This window comes from Pseudophryne corroboree, chromosome 7, assembly GCF_028390025.1.
Source record: "Pseudophryne corroboree isolate aPseCor3 chromosome 7, aPseCor3.hap2, whole genome shotgun sequence".
In the NCBI taxonomy this organism is placed as follows: domain Eukaryota; kingdom Metazoa; phylum Chordata; class Amphibia; order Anura; family Myobatrachidae; genus Pseudophryne; species Pseudophryne corroboree.
The window spans coordinates 88206931-88227406 of NC_086450.1; the positions used below are offsets into that span (position 1 = coordinate 88206931).

At 47.2% G+C, this 20476-nt stretch overlaps 1 protein-coding gene across 2 annotated transcripts in view; it reads right to left on the minus strand.

Moving 5' to 3' along the window:
• The window catches only part of MTX2 (metaxin 2), a 202762-nt gene that overhangs the window by 142359 nt on the left and 39927 nt on the right, over positions 1–20476 (minus strand). Inside the window, exon 3 of one of the 2 annotated variants that reach the window (XM_063933397.1) lies at positions 17464–17510. The exons of the other annotated variant lie outside the window; for it this stretch is intronic. Coding sequence (XP_063789467.1) covers positions 17464–17510 — 47 coding nt within the window. The remainder of the gene's footprint in view (positions 1–17463; positions 17511–20476) is intronic. 2 annotated transcript variants of the gene reach the window in all.

Consider the following 20476-nt stretch of genomic DNA (forward strand, 5'->3'; position numbering starts at 1 on the left):
GGAGGCTGGGTGATAATTAATTATCCAACAGGTGCTGTCAGATGGATCCGGTCTGAAGATCGACACTGTCTAGGTCGACATTCACTAGGTTGACAGGTCGACAGGGTTTCTAGGTCGACAGGTCAAAGGGTCGACATGAGTGTCTTTTTTTGAACTTTTTCATACTTAACGATCCACGTGGACTACGATCGGAACTGTAATCTGTGCCGAGCGAAGTGGCAGCGGAGCGAGGCACCTTGCTCGAAGCATGGCGAGCGAAGCGAGCCATGCGAGGGGACAGGGTGCACTAAATGGAGTTCCCGGTCAATCTACGAAGAAAACACAAAAAAACAAAACTCATGTCGACCTTTTGACCTGTCGACCTGGCACGTCAACCTAGTGACCGTCGGCCTAAATATTGTCGACCTAGACACTGTCGACCTAATGATCCACACCCGAAGTCAGAACCTCGCTGGTTATCCAAGAAAGATAATCTTACTTACTTTTGCTCACAGACCCTAGAGATGAAAGCACAAAGCAAATATTTTCCTGCAGTAATTATCTGCTATATGCAGTCAAACATTGCGCAAATTTCTGATAGTGCAGAGTTTGCTAAGCGCCATGCCCTAAGTAAAATCTTAGCCACCGTGGTTTGCGACAGGTCTCTGGTATAGAGAAACAGAAAGTGACAGCGGTACACACCTACTGCAGGTAATTAGTAGGCTGTATTCTCATGACCAGTGACTGCTCAGCCCACGCAATAGCTGCCACTACTGTGCTTAGGTGGCTGGTGCACTTTAAGATACTCTTTGAATTCCTGAATATTAGACATGGGGGAGTGAGGTGGGGTGGGGGGGGAGCACACAAGCCACACACAGTATTCAAGCAGCGCTTTGTCTTATTTAAACTTCTGAAGCTTTAACTTGAGATAAGACAATGTTGTTTTATATTCCACAGCAGGCTGCACTATAAGCGGATATCTCTTCCCTTCTGTCACTGCTTAGATATCTTTATAGATCAAAATATGCACAACCCACAATCTGAATCTGTATTTAATGAACTTCATAAAAAAAAATCCTCTGAGGCCATTTGAATCTGATATTTTCATAGTGACCACATATAACCATGGCTACTATCAGCTGTCAGCGAGGCTTATTAAACTAAAGCATGCAGTTTCAATACACAGAGTTTAATTTATCATTGAAATGACAGATAAAGCGCAGAACTGTAGTCTGAAGTTACTATATAGGTTTGCTAGAGCATGTAGAGGTGTACACTTATTTGGAGTTATTTAAAGAGAAAGGGGATAGGAAATACACTAGTTTTGGCACACTGTCTTATAAAAACACAGGGGGAGATTTATCAAAGATTACCAACCAATCCGGTCCTAAATACCATTTTTCACAGCTTGTAAAATAACAGAAGTTGATTGGTTAGCACTTTATCTCTCTCCAAGCATTGATAAATCTTCCTCCGGGCGCAAATTACAACAATTTAAATCACAGAACAATCTGTACTTAAATCAGCAGCAACTGATCGTATGACACCAGACGTAGCAAGATGTCAAAGCTGCAAGAACAGGTGGAAGAGAAGTTGCTCAGGGCGGTGTCTTATTAGCTATGGTGAGTTACTGCAGCTAAAGAATTATCCCGGGGCTATCCAATTAGCCCCATAAACCGGCACTTATCGGGGATTATGCTTTGCGTCGTGAAGCAGAATCCCCGATAAGGAGCCCCGTTATAGGACGCGAACACTTGGATCCGCGCTGTTATCACGGATCCCATGTGTTATCGGCAGTTAACGGGTGATTTACCACACAGTATAAACGGGCTGTTATTGGATAGCTCAATAGCGTTATTGGACTAAAAAATAAGAATTTACTTACCGATAATTCTATTTCTCATAGTCCGTAGTGGATGCTGGGGACTCCGAAAGGACCATGGGGAATAGCGGCTCCGCAGGAGACTGGGCACAAAGTAAAAGCTTTAGGACTAGCTGGTGTGCACTGGCTCCTCCCCCTATGACCCTCCTCCAAGCCTCAGTTAGGATACTGTGCCCGGACGAGCGTACACAATAAGGAAGGATTTTGAATCCCGGGTAAGACTCATACCAGCCACACCAATCACACCGTACAACTTGTGATCTGAACCCAGTTAACAGCATGATAACAGAAGGAGCCTCTGAAAAGATGGCTCACAACAACAATAACCCGATTTTTGTAACAATAACTATGTACAAGTAATGCAGACAATCCGCACTTGGGATGGGCGCCCAGCATCCACTACGGACTATGAGAAATAGAATTATCGGTAAGTAAATTCTTATTTTCTCTAACGTCCTAGTGGATGCTGGGGACTCCGAAAGGACCATGGGGATTATACCAAAGCTCCCAAACGGGCGGGAGAGTGCGGATGACTCTGCAGCACCGAATGAGAGAACTCCAGGTCCTCCTCAGCCAGGGTATCAAATTTGTAGAATTTAGCAAACGTGTTTGCCCCTGACCAAGTAGCTGCTCGGCAAAGCTGTAAAGCCGAGACCCCTCGGGCAGCCGCCCAAGATGAGCCCACTTTCCGTGTGGAATGGGCTTTTACAGATTTTGGCTGTGGCAGGCTTGCCACAGAATGTGCAAGCTGAATTGTACTACAAATCCAACGAGCAATCGTCTGCTTAGAAGCAGGAGCACCCAGCTTGTTGGGTGCATACAGGATAAACAGCGAGTCAGATTTTCTGACTCCAGCCATCCTGGAAACATATATTTTCAGGGCCCAGACTACGTCCAGCAACTTGGAATCCTCCAAGTCCCTAGTAGCCGCAGGCACCACAATAGGTTGGTTTAAGTGAAATGCGGAAACCACCTTAGGGAGAAATTGAGGACGAGTCCTCAATTCTGCCCTGTCCGTATGAAAAATTAGGTAAGGGCTTTTATAGGATAAAGCCGCCAATTCTGATACACGCCTGGCTGAAGCCAGGGCTAACAGCATTACCACTTTCCATGTGAGATATTTCAAGTCCACAGTGGTGAGTGGTTCAAACCAATGTGATTTTAGGAATCCCAACACTACATTGAGATCCCAAGGTGCCACTGGAGGCACAAAAGGAGGCTGTATATGCAGTACTCCCTTGACAAACGTCTGAACTTCAGGAACAGAAGCTAGTTCTTTTTGGAAGAATATCGACAGGGCCGAAATTTGAACCTTAATGGACCCTAATTTGAGGCCCATAGACAGTCCTGTTTGCAGGAAACGCAGGAATCGACCCAGTTGAAATTCCTCTGTAGGGGCCTTCCTGGCCTCGCACCACGCAACATATTTACGCCAAATACGGTGATAATGTTGTACGGTTACATCCTTCCTGGCTTTGATCAGGGTAGGGATGACTTCATCCGGAATGCCTTTTTCCTTCAGGATCCGGCGTTCAACCGCCATGCCGTCAAACGCAGCCGCGGTAAGTCTTGGAACAGACATGGTCCCTGCTGGAGCAGGTCCTGTCTTAGAGGTAGAGGCCACGGGTCTTCCGTGAGTATCTCTTGAATTTCCGGGTACCAAGTCCTTCTTGGCCAATCCGGAGCCACGAGTATAGTCTTTACTCCTCTCCTTCTTATGATTCTCAGTACTTTTGGTATGAGAGGAAGAGGAGGGAACACATACACTGACTGGTACACCCACGGTGTTACCAGAGCGTCCACAGCTATTGCCTGAGGGTCCCTTGACCTGGAGCAATATCTGTCCAGTTTTTTGTTGAGGCGAGACGCCATCATGTCCACCTTTGGTTTTTCCCAACGGTTCACAATCATGTGGAAGACTTCTGGGTGAAGTCCCCACTCCCCCGGGTGAAGATCGTGTCTGCTGAGGAAGTCTGCTTCCCAGTTGTCCACTCCCGGAATGAACACTGCTGACAGTGCTATCACATGATTTTCCGCCCAGCGAAGAATCCTTGCCACTTCCGTCATTGCCCTCCTGCTTCTTGTGCCGCCCTGTCTGTTTACGTGGGCGACTGCCGTGATGTTGTCCGACTGGATCAAAACTGGCTGACCCTGAAGCAGAGGCCTTGCCTGACTTAGGGCATTGTAAATGGCCCTTAGTTCCAGGATATTTATGTGAAGTGACGTTTCCATGCTTGACCACAAGCCCTGGAAATTTTTTCCCTGTGTGACTGCTCCCCAGCCTCTCAGGCTGGCATCCGTGGTCACCAGGACCCAATCCTGAATGCCGAATCTGCGGCCCTCTAGGAGATGAGCACTCTGTAACCACCACAGGAGAGACACCCTTGTCCTTGGAGACAGGGTTATCCGCTGATGCATTTGAAGATGCGATTCGGATCATTTGTCTAGCAGATCCAACTGAAAAGTTCTTGCGTGGAATCTGCCGAATGGAATCGCTTCGTAAGAAGCCACCATCTTTCCCAGGACCCTTGTGCACTGATGCACTGACACCTGGCCTGGTCTTAGGAGTTTCCTGACTAGGTCGGATAACTCCCTGGCTTTCTCTTCCGGAAGAAACACCTTTTTCTGTACTGTGTCCAGAATCATCCCTAGGAACAGCAGACGTGTCGTCGGAATCAGCTGCGATTTTGGAATATTTATAATCCATCCGTGCTGTCGTAGTACTATTTGAGATAGTGCTACTCCGACCTCTAACTGTTCTCTGGACCTTGCCCTTATCAGGAGATCATCCAAGTAAGGGATAATTAAGACGCCTTTTCTTCGAAGAAGAATCATCATTTCGGCCATTACCTTGGTAAAGACACGGGGTGCCGTGGACAATCCAAACGGCAGCGTCTGAAACTGATAGTGACAGTTCTGTACCACAAACCTGAGGTACCCTTGGTGAGAAGGGCAAATTGGGACATGGAGGTAAGCATCCTTGATGTCCAGAGACACCATGTAGTCCCCTTCTTCCAGGTTCGCTATCACTGCTCTGAGTGACTCCATCTTGAACTTGAACCTTTTTATGTAAGTGTTCAAGGCTTTCAGATATAAAATGGATCTCACCGAGCCGTCCGGCTTCGGTACCACAAACAGCGTGGAGTAATACCCCTTTCCCTGTTGTAGGAGGGGTACCTTGATTATCACTTGCTGGGAATACAGCTTGTGAATGGCTTCCAATACCGCCTCCCTGTCGGGGGTAGACGTTGGTAAAGCAGACTTCAGGAACCGGCGAGGGGGAGACGTCTCGAATTCCAATTTGTACCCCTGAGATACTACCTGCAGGATCCAGGGGTCCACTTGCGAGTGAGCCCACTGCGCGCTGAAAATCTTGAGACGGGCCCCCACCGTGCCTGAGTCCGCTTGTAAGGCCCCAGCGTCATGCTGAGGACTTGGCAGAAGCGGGGGAGGGCTTCTGTTCGTGGGAAGTAGCTGTCTGTTGCAGTCTTTTTCCCCTTCCTCTGCCCCGGGGCAGATATGAGTGGCCTTTTGCCCGTTTGCCCTTATGGGGACGAAAGGACTGAGCCTGAAAAGACGGTATCTTTTTCTGCTGCGAGGTGACTTGGGGTAAAAAGGTGGATTTCCCAGCCGTTGCCGTGGCCACCAGGTCCGATAGACCGCCCCCAAATAACTCCTCCCCTTTATACGGCAATACTTCCATATGCCGTTTGGAATCCGCATCCCCTGACCACTGTCGCGTCCATAATCCTCTTCTGGCAGAAATGGACATCGCACTTACTCTTGATGCCAGAGTGCAAATGTCTCTCTGTGCATCTCGCATATATAGGAATGCATCCTTTAAATGCTCTATTGTCAATAATATATTGTCCCTGTCCAGGGTATCAATATTTTCAGTCAGGGAATCCGACCAAGCCACCCCAGCACTGCACATCCAGGCTGAGGCGATTGCTGGTCGTAGTATAATACCAGTATGTGTGTATATACTCTTAAGGATATTTTCCAGCTTTCTATCAGCTGGTTCCTTTAGGGCGGCAGTATCAGGAGACGGTAACGCCACTTGTTTTGATAAGCGTGTGTGCGCCTTATCCACTCTAGGGGGTGTTTCCCAACGCGCCCTAACCTCTGGCGGGAAAGGGTATAATGCCAATAATTTTTTAGAAATTAGCAGTTTCTTATCGGGGGAAACCCACGCTTCATCACACACCTCATTCAATTCATCTGATTCGGGAAAAACTACGGGTAGTTTTTTCACACCCCACATAATACCCTTTTTTGTGGTACTTGTAGTATCAGAAATGATCAAAACCTCCTTCATTGCCGTGATCATGTAACATGTGGCCCTACTGGAAAATACGTTTGTTTCCTCACCGTCGACACTGGAGTCAGTGTCCCTGTCAGTGTCTGTATCGACCTGAGGTAACGGGCGTTTTATAGCCCCTGACTGTGTTTGAGACGCCTGTACAGGTATCAACTGATTTGCCGGCTGTCTCATGTCGTCAACAGTCTTTTGTAAAGTGCCGACACTATCACGTAATTCTTTCCATAAGACCATCCAGTCAGGTGTCGACTCCCTAGGGGGTGACATCACTAACACAGGCAATTGCTCCGCCTCAACACCATTTTCCTCCTCATACATGTCGACACAGCGTACCGACACAGAGCACACACACAGGGAATGCTCTGATAGAGGACAGGACCCCACTAACCCTTTGGGGAGACAGCGGGAGAGTTTGCCAGCACACACCAGAGCGCTATATATATATATATATATATATATATATATATATATATATATAGGGATAACCTTATATAAGTGTTTTTCCCTAATATAGCTGCTGTATATATTAATATGCCAATTTAGTGCCCCCCCTCTCTTGTTTTACCCTGTTTCTGTTGTGCAGGACTGCAGGGGAGAGTCAGGGAGCCTTCCTCCAACGGAGCTGTGAGGAAAAAAATAAGAATTTACTTACCGATAATTCTATTTCTCGTAGTCCGTAGTGGATGCTGGGGACTCCGTCAGGACCATGGGGTTTAGCGGCTCCGCAGGAGACAGGGCACAATAATAAAAGCTTTAGGATCAGGTGGTGTGCACTGGCTCCTCCCCCTATGACCCTCCTCCAAGCCTCAGTTAGGATACTGTGCCCGGACGAGCGTGCATAATAAGGAAGGATATTGAATCCCGGGTAAGACTCATACCAGCCACACCAATCACACCGTACAACCTGTGATCTGAACCCAGTTAACAGTATGATAACAACGAAGGAGCCTCTGAAAAGATGGCTCACAACAAGAATAACCCGATTTTTGTAACAATAACTATGTACAAGTATTGCAGACAATCCGCACTTGGGATGGGCGCCCAGCATCCACTACGGACTACGAGAAATAGAATTATCGGTAAGTAAATTCTTATTTTCTCTAACGTCCTAAGTGGATGCTGGGGACTCCGTCAGGACCATGGGGATTATACCAAAGCTCCCAAACGGGCGGGAGAGTGCGGATGACTCTGCAGCACCGAATGAGAGAACTCCAGGTCCTCCTCAGTCAGGGTGTGCCCCTGACCAAGTAGCAGCTCGGCAAAGTTGTAAAGCCGAGACCCCTCGGGCAGCCACCCAAGATGAGCCCACTTCCTTGTGGAATGGGCTTTTACTGATTTTGGCTGTGGCAAGCCTGCCACAGAATGTGCAAGCTGAATTGTACTACAAATCCAGCGAGCAATCGTCTGCTTAGAAGCAGGAACACCCATCTTGTTGGGTGCATACAGGCTAAACAGCGAGTCAGATTTTCTGACTCCAGTCGTCCTGGAAACATATATTTTCAGGGCCCTGACAACGTCAAGTAACTTGGAGTCCTCCAAGTCCCTAGTAGCCGCAGGTACCACATTAGGTTGGTTCATGTGAAAAACAGAAAACACCTTAAGGAGAAATTGAGGACGAGTCCTCAATTCTGCCCTGTCAGAATGAAAAATTAAGTAAGGGCTTTTATATGATAAAGCCGCCCATTCTGACACACGCCTGGCTGAAGCCAGGGCTAATAGAATCTTCACCTTCCATGTGAAATATTTTAATTCCACAGTGGTGAGTGGATCAAACCAATGTGACTTTAGGAAACTCAAAGCAACATTGAGATCCCAAGGTGCCACTGGGGCACAAAAGGAGGCTGTATATGCAGTACCCCTTTTACAAACGTCTGAACTTCAGGCACTGAAGCCAGTTCTTTCTGGAAGAAATTCGACAGGGTCGAAATTTGAACCTTAATGGACCCTAATTTTAGGCCCATAGACAGTCCTGTTTTCAGGAAATGTAGGAAACGACCCAGTTGGAATTCCTCTGTAGGGACCTTCTTGGCCTCACACCACGCAACATATTTTCGCCAAATGCGGTGAAAATGTTTTGCGGTTACATCCTTCCTGGCTTCGACCAGGGTAGGGATGACTTCATCTGGAATGCCCTTTCAGGATCCGGCGTTCAACTGCCATGCCGTCAAACGCAGCCGCGGTAAGTCTTGGAACAGACAAGGCCCCTGCTGGAGCAGGTCCTCTCTTAAAGGTAGAGGCCACGGTTCTTCCGTGAGCATCTCTTGAAGTTCCGGGTACCAAGTCCTTCTTGACCCATCCGGAACCACGAGTATCGTTCTTACTCATCTCCTTCTTATGATTCTCAGTACTTTTGGTATGAGATGCATAGGAGGGAACACATACCCTGACTGGTACACCCACAGTGTTACCAGAGCGTCCACCGCTATTGCCTGAGGGTCCCTTGACCTGGCGCAATATCTGTCTAGTTTTTTGTTCAGGCGGGACGCCATCATGTCCACCTTTGGTTTTTCACAACGGTTTACAATCATGTGGAAGACTTCCCGCTGAAGTCCCCACTCTCCCGGGTGGAGGTTATGCCTGCTGAGGAAGTCTGCTTCCCAGTTTTCCACTCCCGGAATTAACACTGCTGAGAGTGTTATCACATGATTTTTCGCCCAGCGAAGAATCCTTGCAGTTTCTGCCATTTCCCTCCTGCTTCATGTGCCGCCCTGTCTGTTTACGTGGGCGACTGCCGTGATGTTGTCCCACTGGATCAATACCGGCTGACCTTGAAGCAGAGGTCTTGCTAAGCTTAGAGCCTTGTAAATTGCCCTTAGCTCCAGTATATTTATGTGGAGAGAAGTCTCCAGACTTGATCACACTCCCTGGAATTTTTTTTTTTTTTCCTTGTGTGACTGCTCCCCAGCCACTCAGGCTGGCATCCGTGGTCACCAGGACCCAGTCCTGAATGTCGAATCTGCGGCCCTTTCATAGATGAGCACTCTGCATGCAGCCACCGCAGAAGAAAACACCCTTGTCCTTGGAGACAGGGTTATCCGCTGATGCATCTGAAGATGCGATCCGGACCATTTTCCCAGCAGATTCCACTGAAAGGTTCTTGCGTGAAATCTACCGAATGGGATCGCTTTGTAAGAAACCACCATTTTTCACAGGACCCTTGTGCAATGATGCACTGATACTTTTCCTGGTTTTAGGAGGTTCCCGACTAGCTCGGATAACTCCCTGGCCTTCTTCTCCGGGAGAAAACATCCTTTTCTGGACTGTGTCCAGAATCATTCCTAGGAACATTAGACGTGTCGTCGGAAAAAGCTGCGATTTTGGAATATTTAGAATCCACTCGTGCTGTCGTAGAACTACTTGAGATAGTGCTACTCCGACCGCCAACTGTTCTCTGGACCTTGCCCTTATCAGGAAAGCGTCCATATTTCTTTTAGGAAGAATCATCATTACGGCCATTACCATGGTAAAAGACCCGGGGTGCCGTGGACAATCCAAACGGCAGCGTCTGAACTGATAGTGACAGTTCTGTACCACGAACCTGAGATACCCTTGGTGAGAAGGGCAAAATTTGGACATGTAGGTAAGCGTCCCTGATATCCAGTGACACCATATCGTCCTGGTTCGCTATCACTGCTCTGAGTGACTCCATCTTGATTTGAACCCTTGTATGTAATTGTTCAAATCTTTTAGATCTCACCGAGCCGTTTGGCTTCAGTACCACAATATAGTGTGGAATAATACCCCTTCCCTTGTTGTAGGAGGGGTACTTTGATTATCACCTGCTGGGAATACAGCCTGTGAATTTTTTCCCCAATACTGCCTCCCTGTCGGAGGGAGACGTTGGTAAAGCAGACTTCAGGAACTTGTGAGGGGAAGACGTCTCGAATTTCCAATGTACACCTGGGATACTACGTGTAGGATCCAGGAGTCCACTTGCGAGTGAGCCCACTGCGTGCTGAAACTCTTGAGATGACCCCCCACCGCACCTGAGTCCGCTTGTATGGCCCCAGCGTCATGCTGCGTACTTGGCAGAAGCTGTGGAGGACTTCTGTTCCTGGGAATGGGCTGCCTGCTGCAGTCTTCTTCCCTTTCCTCTAACCCTGGGCAGATATGACTGGCCTTTTGCCCGCCTGCCTTTATGGGTACGAAAGGACTGAGACTGAAAAGACTGTGTCCTTTTCTGCTGAGATGTGACTTGGGGTAACAAAAGTGGATTTTCCAGCTGTTGCCATGGCCACCAGGTCCGATGGACCGCCCCTTTATACGGCAATATTTCCATGTGCCGTCTGGAATCTGCATCACCTGACCACTGTCGTGTCTATAAACATCGTCTGGCAGATATGGACATCACACCTACTCTTGATGCCAGAATGCAAATATCCCTCTGCGCATCTCGCATATATAGAAATGCATCCTTAAAATGCTCTATAGTCAATAAAATATTGTTCCTGTCAAGGGTATCAATATTTTCAGTCAGGAAATCCGACCAAGCCCCCCCAGCGCTGCACATCCAGGCTGAGGCGATTGCTGGTCGTAGTATAACACCAGTATGTGTGTATATACTTTTTAGGATATTTTTCAGCTTCCTATCAGCTGGCTCCTTGAGGGCGGCCGTATCTGGAGACGGTAACGCCACTTGTTTTTATAAGCGTGTGAGCGCCTTATCCACCCTAAGGTGTGTTTCCCAACTCGCCCTCACTTCTGGCGGGAAAGGGTATACCTCCAATAATTTTCTATCGGAGGAAACCCACGTATCATCACACACTTTAATTTATCTGATTCAGGAAAAAACTACAAGTAGATTATTCCCACCCTACATAATACCCTTATTTGTGGTACTTGTAGTATCAGAAATATATAACACCTCCTTCATTGCCCTTAACATGTAACGTGTGGCCCTAAAGGAAAATACGTTTGTTTCTTCACCGTCGACACTGAAGTCAGTATCCGTGTCTGTGTCGACCAACTGAGGTAAATGGGCGTTTTTACAAGCCCCTGACGGTGTCTGAGACGCCTGGACAGATACTAATTTATTTGCCGGCCGTCTCATGTCGTCAACCGACCTTGCATCGTGTTGACATTATCACGTAATTCCTAAATAAGCCATCCATTCCGGTGTCGACTCCCTAGAGAGTGACATCACCAATACAGGCAATTTGCTCCGCCTCCTCACCAACATCGTCCTCCTACATGTCGACACACACGTACCGACACACAGCACACACACAGGGAATGCTCTGATAGAGGACAGGACCCCACTAGCCCTTTGGGGAGACAGAGGGAGAGTTTGCCAGCACACACCAAAAACGCTATAATTATACAGGGACAACCCCTTATACAAGTGTTTTCCCTTATAGCATTTTCACATATGTAATCATATCGCCAAATAAGTGCCCCCCCTCTCTGTTTGAACCCTGTTTCTGTAGTGCAGTGCAGGGGAGAGCCTGGGAGCCTTCCTCACAGCAGAGCTGAGCAGGAAAATGGCGCCGTGTGCTGAGGAGAATAGGCCCCGCCCCCTAAAACTGCGGGCTCTTCTCCCGGAGTTTGTGAGATCTGGCAGGGGTTAAATACATCCATATAGCCTCAAGGGCTATATGTGATGTATTTTAGCCATAAAAAAAAGGTATAATACATTGCTGCCCAGGGCGCCCCCCCCAGCGCCCTGCACCCTCAGTGACCGCTGGTATGAAGTGTGCTGACAACAATGGCGCACAGCTGCAGTGCTGTGCGCTACCTTATGAAGACTGAAAGTCTTCTGCCGCCTGTTTCTGGACCTCTGGACCTCTTCAACTTCGGCATCTGCAAGGGGGGTCGGCGGCACGGCTCCGGGACGAACCCCAGGGTGAGACCTGTGTTCCGACTCCCTCTGGAGCTAATGGTGTCCAGTAGCCTAAGAAGCAAATCCATCCTGCACGCAGGTGAGTTTTCTTCTCTTCCCTAAGTCCCTCGTAGCAGTGAGCCTGTTGCCAGCAGGACTCACTGAAAATAAAAAACCTAACTTAAACTTTTATTCTAAGCAGCTCAGGAGAGCCACCTAGATTGCACCCTTCTCGGCCGGGCACAAAAATCTAACTGAGGCTTGGAGGAGGGTCATAGGGGGAGGAGCCAGTGCACACCACCTGATCCTAAAGCTTTTATTATTGTGCCCTGTCTCCTGCGGAGCCGCTAAACCCCATGGTCCTGACGGAGTCCCCAGCATCCACTTAGGACGTTAGAGAAAATGGCGCTTGTGTGCTGAGGAGATAGGCTCCGCCCCTTTTTCGACGGCCTTTCTCCCGCTTTTTTGTGGAAAACTGGCAGGGGTTAAATACATCCATATAGCCCAGGAGCTAGATGTGATGTATTTTTAGCCATTTAAGGTATTTTCATTGCGTCCCAGGGCGCCCCCCCCCAGCGCCCTGCACCCTCAGTGACCGGAGTGTGAAGTGTGCTGAGAGCAATGGTGCACAGCTGCGGTGCTGTGCGCTACCTTATTGAAGACAGGACGTCTTCTGCCGCCGATTTTCCGGACCTCTTCACTCTTCTGGCTCTGTAAGGGGGCCTGCGGCGCGGCTCCGGGACCCATCCATGGCTGGGCCTGTGATCGTCCCTCTGGAGCTAATGTCCAGTAGCCTAAGAAGCCCAATCCACTCTGCACGCAGGTGAGTTCGCTTCTCTCCCCTTAGTCCCTCGATGCAGTGAGCCTGTTGCCAGCAGGTCTCACTGAAAATAAAAAAACCTATTTAAACTTTTACTCTAAGCAGCTCAGGAGAGCCACCTAGATTGCACCCTTCTCGTTCGGGCACAAAATCTTAACTGAGGCTTGGAGGAGGGTCATAGGGGGAGGAGCCAGTGCACACCAGCTAGTCCTAAAGCTTTTACTTTGTGCCCAGTCTCCTGCGGAGCCGCTATTCCCCATGGTCCTTTCGGAGTCCCCAGCATCCACTAGGACGTTAGAGAAAGCTTGTTATTACGGGTGGTCTTCAGTATGCCAACTGTCGGGACCCCGGCGCACAGTATACCGGCGCTGGAATCCCGAAAGCCGGCATACCGACACTTATTCTCCCTCGTTGGTGTCCACGACCCCCCTGGAGGGAGAATAAATAGCGTGGCGCGCGTAGCGCGCCACCGTGCCCACAAGGGGCTCATTTGCGCTCGCCACGCTGTCGGTATGCCGGCGGTCGGGCTTCCGGCGCCGGTATGCTGGTCACCGGGAGCCCGGTCGCCGGCATACCATACCACACCCGTTATTACCGTGCGGTAAATCACCACACCCAATATGATACAGCCCTCAGTCTGCCAACTGTCCTGAATTTTGGTGGGCCTGTCTCAAGTTTGCTTTAGGCTCCCATAATGAAGGACTATTTCCCACTTGCAGGGGCAGTTAGGAGGTATATGCACCCAATCCTCTCCTGCCAGCGACTATAGTACAGTATAATGTCATTCCTCATGGACCATGTATGAGCATGATATATCATTAGGTATACAGGTGGAATATCCCATATCCAAATATTCAGAAATAAGGAATTTTTCAAGTGAGACTGCGATAGTGAAATCTTTGTTTTCTGATGGCTCAATGTACACAAACTTTGTTTAATACACAAAGTGACAAAAAATATTGTATTAAATGACCTTCAGGCTGTGTGTATAAGGTGTATATGAAACAAACGCATTCTGTGCTTAGACTTGGCTCCCATCACCATGATATCTCATTATGGGATGCAATTATTCCAAAACACTGAAAAATCCCATACCCAAAATACTTCTGGTCCCAAGCATTATGGATATGGGATACTCAATCTGTACTGTACATACATACGAGTCTTTTAGTGCTCAGACTCCTGTGAATGAGGCCGAGTGACTAGGTAGCTCAGTGAACAAGCGTGGGTAACGTTCTGTAACTAGTTTCCTGCAATAGTGTCACAGTATGGAGTTACCTATATAGACAGGTAGGTAGAAAAAGATGGGGGAGCAATGTACAGTAATGTAGTCAGATCACAAAAATCAGTATTAGCAACCTGTTGCTTTCCAAATGTTGTGGCACTATAATCCCTAGCATGCCTGGCATGCTGGATCTTGTAGTTCCACAATTGCTGGAGAAGGTTAGAGGGAGGACATGGAATAGGACATCTGAGAGTAGGAACGTGGGGAACTCATTTCCCTTCTATCTGTAACTTGACTTTCCTCTGCTATAGAATTAAAGTATCCAAAAAGGTAAAGGAATACTGTATTATTATCATCATTAGCCTCCTTATTGCTTGCCGGGTCATCCATTTTTATTGAGGGTGAATGGACTGGGGACCATAATAAAGGAGGAGGGACGGCACATTAAAATTAATATTTCGTTTTGGGGAGGGAAGGAAGTTCTTTGGGAATATGGGGGGAGATTTATCAAAGCTTGGAGAGAGAGTGTGGAGAGAGATAAAGTACCAACCAATCAGCTTCTGTCATTTTACAGACTGTTTGGAAAGAACACTTAGGAGATGATTGGTTGGTACTTTATCTCTCTCCAAGCTTTGCTAAATCTTCTCCACAATGTCGTCTGTGGGGAAGGGGAGAAAGGGAAAGCGCGGATTTAATTTCTGTTCTGTCTGTGGATTGGGTGATGATGCATAATCCTGCAGGGTAATCAGTACTAGCTGTCTAGAGTATTATATGTATATAGGCATATAATGTAGACCACAAAGAAGAAGAACATGGAAAAATATTGTAGTGAATGTATATAGGGTAAGTACTGTAAAAATAGGAGTAGGCTGGAAAGCTGCTGGGGGTTTCCATGGGAAAGGCTTTTGGCATGAATGGAGAGGAGAAGGGGCACAATCCAAAATCAAGCGTCGCAAACTGCAATTGGGTATTAGAGGGAGAATAAAAGTCTGGTTTGAGGTCATCAGATTTTCACAGGTAAGATTACAAGAAAAACCCACACCACATGATGACGTCATCCCCTCCCATCACTGGAAAGCAAACAGACCTACAATGCACAGAAAGCTGAATTCAGCTTCCACCGAAACCACCAAACCCATACAATCAGGCCAAACTGCTCTCTGATCTACTTGAGCAGCAGTGCAATCACTGCATGTGTGGGCATATTAACGCTGAACATTCTAATGCAGTGGTTCACAAACTTCTTTGAATCACGGCGCCCTAAAGCATCAGAAGTTTTCTCACGACACCCCTAGGCTAAAAGGTTCTTATTGAGAAATGTAGAATTTAATATTTAAATAAGTAAAATGTGTTTAGGTGTCATCCTTGGGTTCAGTTGTGTGGTGAGGGATAAGATTAGCTTTTGTTTGTCCACAAATTTTATCATCGACTGCCACAAGCTCTGGTTTTGCCTATTACATTGACCAAATATAAATTCTAATTGGTCTTGGACGACCAATGCAAGGCACCCCCTGCAAGAGCCCCAAGGCACCCCAGGGTGCAACGCCACACAGTTTGAGAACGACTGTTCTACTGCATGTTCTGCATTAAGATGGGCATTGTAACTATGGGGAATATTCAATGGGCGGTATTCAAATGACATATAACGCCCAATCTCCTTTCTAAAATGATCCCCGCTATCGCGCATTTTGCACCCATAGTAATCAGGTTTAGCTGTGTAAAGGGTTGGGTGCCTCGTTACCCAGGGGGTAAGCAAGCTAAAATGATGACACCACTCCCCCGAGGGCAGAAACAGAACGGGTGTGGAGGGGGGGGGGGGGGGGGGGAATAATTGAATACCACCCAATTAGTGCCGTTTTTTTCGGCACAATTTTCGCCCATGCTGATTCGACAAAAAAAAAAAAAAGTGAAAACGGAATGGGCAAAAATAGATTAAAAAACAAGCGAAAACGTCCTCAACTGCATAACGTGTGTCGAATTAGTGCTGGTTTTATTTTTGCAGATTCGAAAAACGGCACTTAATTGAATAACCCTATTTCTTCTAAAGGGTCATAGCATTTAAGAGAAAAAAAACATTAATCTCAACATAGTAAACAACATTATAAAAAGCAACAATGTTCTGTAGCCCTAAACAAAAGAACAGATATTCTACTGATGCAGACTAAAAATAAATAAAACAAAGTTATGTAATTTGTTGCTAAAGATTACAGATGTGGCAGGTAATTTATGATAGCCCGGATGAAAAAGCAAAATGTAGCAAGCACACATACATGTTAATAAAAGCATACATGTGGAAAAATAACACCAGTTTATAGTGTTTAGTTAATTGAGCAGACCAGAAAGAACATGCTGACTGATGGCCACAAGTTACCACGTATGCGGGGTCATAGAATACCCTGGAAGAGTAGGCGCACCACCAGCTGCAAGCAATCCTGTACATACAGTAGCTGTACAGCTGCACATCAATGCAATATGCTCCCACGCGTGCAACCAAACTTCTTCGTCATCTGCTCATTCAGCAGCCGAGTGCAATAGCAGGGTTACAGTGTGTGGCACGATTATTTTGTTGCAGAAAGCATATTGGCAAATTGAGGGTTCTACTATACAACATTCTCAGCCCGACTGCTTAGTGCTTACACAGAATCCCCCAAAGCAGCAACCTGCACTATACAGACTTGCGGCATTTGCAGACCAAGCAATTTCTTGCGAGTCTGAAGTTTTATTGTTATAGACACTTGAAATATTGATCATCTGCTATGGCAATATTCATGACACCACATCACAAATAAGTCTACGTCTTAAAAATACACTTGTATGGATTTTTTGCATGCTGTACATTCACTGTTGTCTCAATTAAAAGATGACCTCAGTATAAAATGAACTCAGACTAAACTAAACTGAGCATTGGGGAATGAGAGGCTAATGGCCATCCCAAGAGTCTTTCAAGACTGAAGACCATTAAGCCTAAAGGTCTGACCGAGTGCAAGCTGACGAAAAAGGCTACAGACTGCTCATAAAAAATAAAAGGTGAACAGACTTGCAAAACCATTCTGGGCCTTTATTTATATAGCTTGTATGCAGCCACCGCCAAGCACAGTATATGGTTAAATGTTCAGATACTAGAAATGCATGGTTTTAGATCTAGACCCGTGATAAATAAACAATAAACAGCTACTTATCTCTAGATATAATGCATGGAGATAGGAAGAGGAGATGTTTGCGGTCAGGTCAGGACCAGCGTATAGTTCCACCCCAGCAGATGACCGAGGTGAGGAAATGAGATTGTCTTCATTGAGCTCATGAAGTGAGGTGGTTGTATTTGGCTGCAAACCTGAAACGGGGGCGGCTGTAGGTCACAGCTGCAGATTTGTAACAAGGGAGTGCAGGGGAACTTTGATTTTCGAGAATAAATCATTACCTGGACAGCGAGACAAGATGCATTGTCAGACAGCAAAACCTGTTCACCTGAGAAACAGCAAAAACACAACAGGATTAACAATGTGAACATGCTTGGAGCTAATGTCTGTGATACAGGAGGAGGATTTACAACGGGATGACCGTTTCCCTATATTCCAGGCGTCAGCAAATGGAAACACTGCATGTTACTTACATGTACAATCCCAATGTATCTTTTAAAATGAATATTAGCTCAAGTGTCATCTTTTCATGTATAAAATAAAAAAAATAAGATTTTACTCACCGGTAAAATAAGATTTTACTTACCGATAAATCTATTTCTCGTAGTCCGTAGTGGATGCTGGGGACTCCGTAAGGACCATGGGGATATAGCGGCTCCGCAGGAGACAGGGCACAATAATAAAAGCTTTAGGATCAGGTGGTGTGCACTGGCTCCTCCCCCTATGACCCTCCTCCAAGCCTCAGTTAGGATACTGTGCCCGGACGAGCGTGCATAATAAGGAAGGATATTGAATCCCGGGTAAGACTCATACCAGCCACACCAATTACACCGTACAACCTGTGATCTGAACCCAGTTAACAGTATGATAACAACGAAGGAGCCTCTGACAAGATGGCTCACAACAAGAATAACCCGATTTTTGTAACAATAACTATGTACAAGTATTGCAGACAATCCGCACTTGGGATGGGCGCCCAGCATCCACTACGGACTACGAGAAATAGATTTATCGGTAAGTAAAATCTTATTTTCTCTGACGTCCTAGTGGATGCTGGGGACTCCGTAAGGACCATGGGGATTATACCAAAGCTCCCAAACGGGCGGGAGAGTGCGGATGACCCTGCAGCACCGAATGAGAGACTCCATGTCCTCCTCAGCCAGGGTATCAAATTTGTAGAATTTAGCAAACGTGTTTGCCCCTAACCAAGTAACTGCTCGGCAAAGTTGTAAAGCCGAGACCCCTCGGGCAGTCGCCCAAGATGAGCCCCCTTCCTTTTGGAATGGGCTTTTACAGATTTTGGCTGTGGCAGGCCTGCCACAGAATGTGTAAACTGAATTGTATTACAAATCCAGCGAGCAATCGTCTGCTTAGAAGCAGGAGCACCCATCTTGTTGGGTGCATACAGGCTAAACAGCGAGTCAGATTTTCTGACTCCAGCCGTCCTGGAAACATATTTTTCAGGGCCCTGACAACGTCAAGTAACTTGGAGTCCTCCAAGTCCCTAGTACCCGCAGGTACCACAATAGGTTGGTTCATGTGAAAAACAGAAAACACCTTAAGGAGAAATTAAGGACGAGTCCTCAATTCTGCCCTGTCAGAATGAAAAATTAAGTAAGGGCTTTATATATGATAAAGCCGCCAATTCTGACACACGCCTGGCTGAAGCCAGGGCTAATAGCATCGTCACCTTCCATGTGAGATATTTTAAGTCCACAGTGGTGAGTGGTTCAAACCAATGTGACTTTAGGAAACTCAAAACAACATTGAGATCCCAAGGTGCCACTGGGGCACAAAATGAGGCTGTATATGCAGTACCCCTTTTACAAACATCTGAACGTCAGGCACTAAAGCCAGTTCTTTCTGGAAGAAATTCGACAGGGCCGAAATTTGAACCTTAATGGACCCTAATTTTAGGCCCATAGACAGTCCTGTTTTCAGGAAATGTAGGAAACGACCCAGTTGGAATTCCTCTGTAGGGGCCTTCTTGGCCTCACACCACGCAACATATCTTCACCAAATGCGGTGAAAATGTTTTGCGGTTACATCCTTCCTGTCTTTGACCAGGGTAGGGATGACTTCATCTGGAATGCCCTTTCAGGATCCGGCGTTCAACCGCCATGCCGTCAAACGCAGTCGCGGTAAGTCTTGGAACAGACAAGGCCCCTGCTGGAGCAGGTCCTTTCTTAAAGGTAGAGGCCACGGGTCTTCCGTGAACATCTCGAAGTTTCGGGTACCAAGTCCTTCTTGGCCAATCCGGAACCACGAGTATCGTTCTTACTCATCTCCCTCTCATGATTCTCAGTACTTTTGGTATGAGAGGCATAGGAGGGAACACATACTCTGACTGGTACACCCACAGTGTTACCAGAGCGTCCACCGCTATTGCCTGAGGGTCCCTTGACCTGGCGCAATATCTGTCTAGTTTTTTGTTCAGGCGGGACGCCATCATGTCCACCTTTGGTTTTTCCCAACGGTTTACAATCATGTGGAAGACTTCCCGATGAAGTCCCCACTCTCCCGGGTAGAGGTCATGCCTGCTGAGGAAGTCTGCTTCCCAGTTTTCCACTCCCGGAATGAACACTGCTGAGAGTGTTATCACATGATTTTTCGCCCAGCGAAGAATCCTTGTAGTTTCTGCCATTTCCCTCCTGCTTCTTGTGCCGCCCTGTTTACGTGGGCGACTGCCGTGATGTTGTCCCACTGGATCAATACCGGCTGACCTTGAAGCAGAGGTCTTGCTAAGCTTAGAGCATTGTAAATTGCCCTTAGCTCCAGTATATTTATGTGGAGAGAAGTCTCCAGACTTGATCACACTCTCTGGAAATTTTTTCCTTGTGTGACTGCTCCCCAGCCACTCAGGCTGGCATCCGTGGTCACCAGGACCCAGTCCTGAATGCCGAATCTGCGGCCCTTTCATAGATGAGCACTCTGCAGCCACCGCAGAAGAAACACCCTTGTCCTTGGAGACAGGGTTATCCGCTGATGCATCTGAAGATGCGATCCGGACCATTTTTCCAGCAGATCCCACGGAAAGGTTCTTGCGTGAAATCTACCGAATGGGATCGCTTTGTAAGAAACCACCATTTTTCACAGGATCCTTGTGCAATGATGCACTGATACTTTTCCTGGTTTTAGGAGGTTCCTGACTAGCTCGGATAACTCCCTGGCTTTCTTCTCCGGGAGAAAACATCCTTTTCTGGACTGTGTCCAGAATCATCCCTAGGAACAGTAGACGTGTCGTCGGAAAAAACTGCGATTTTGGAATATTTAGAATCCACTCGTGCTGTCGTA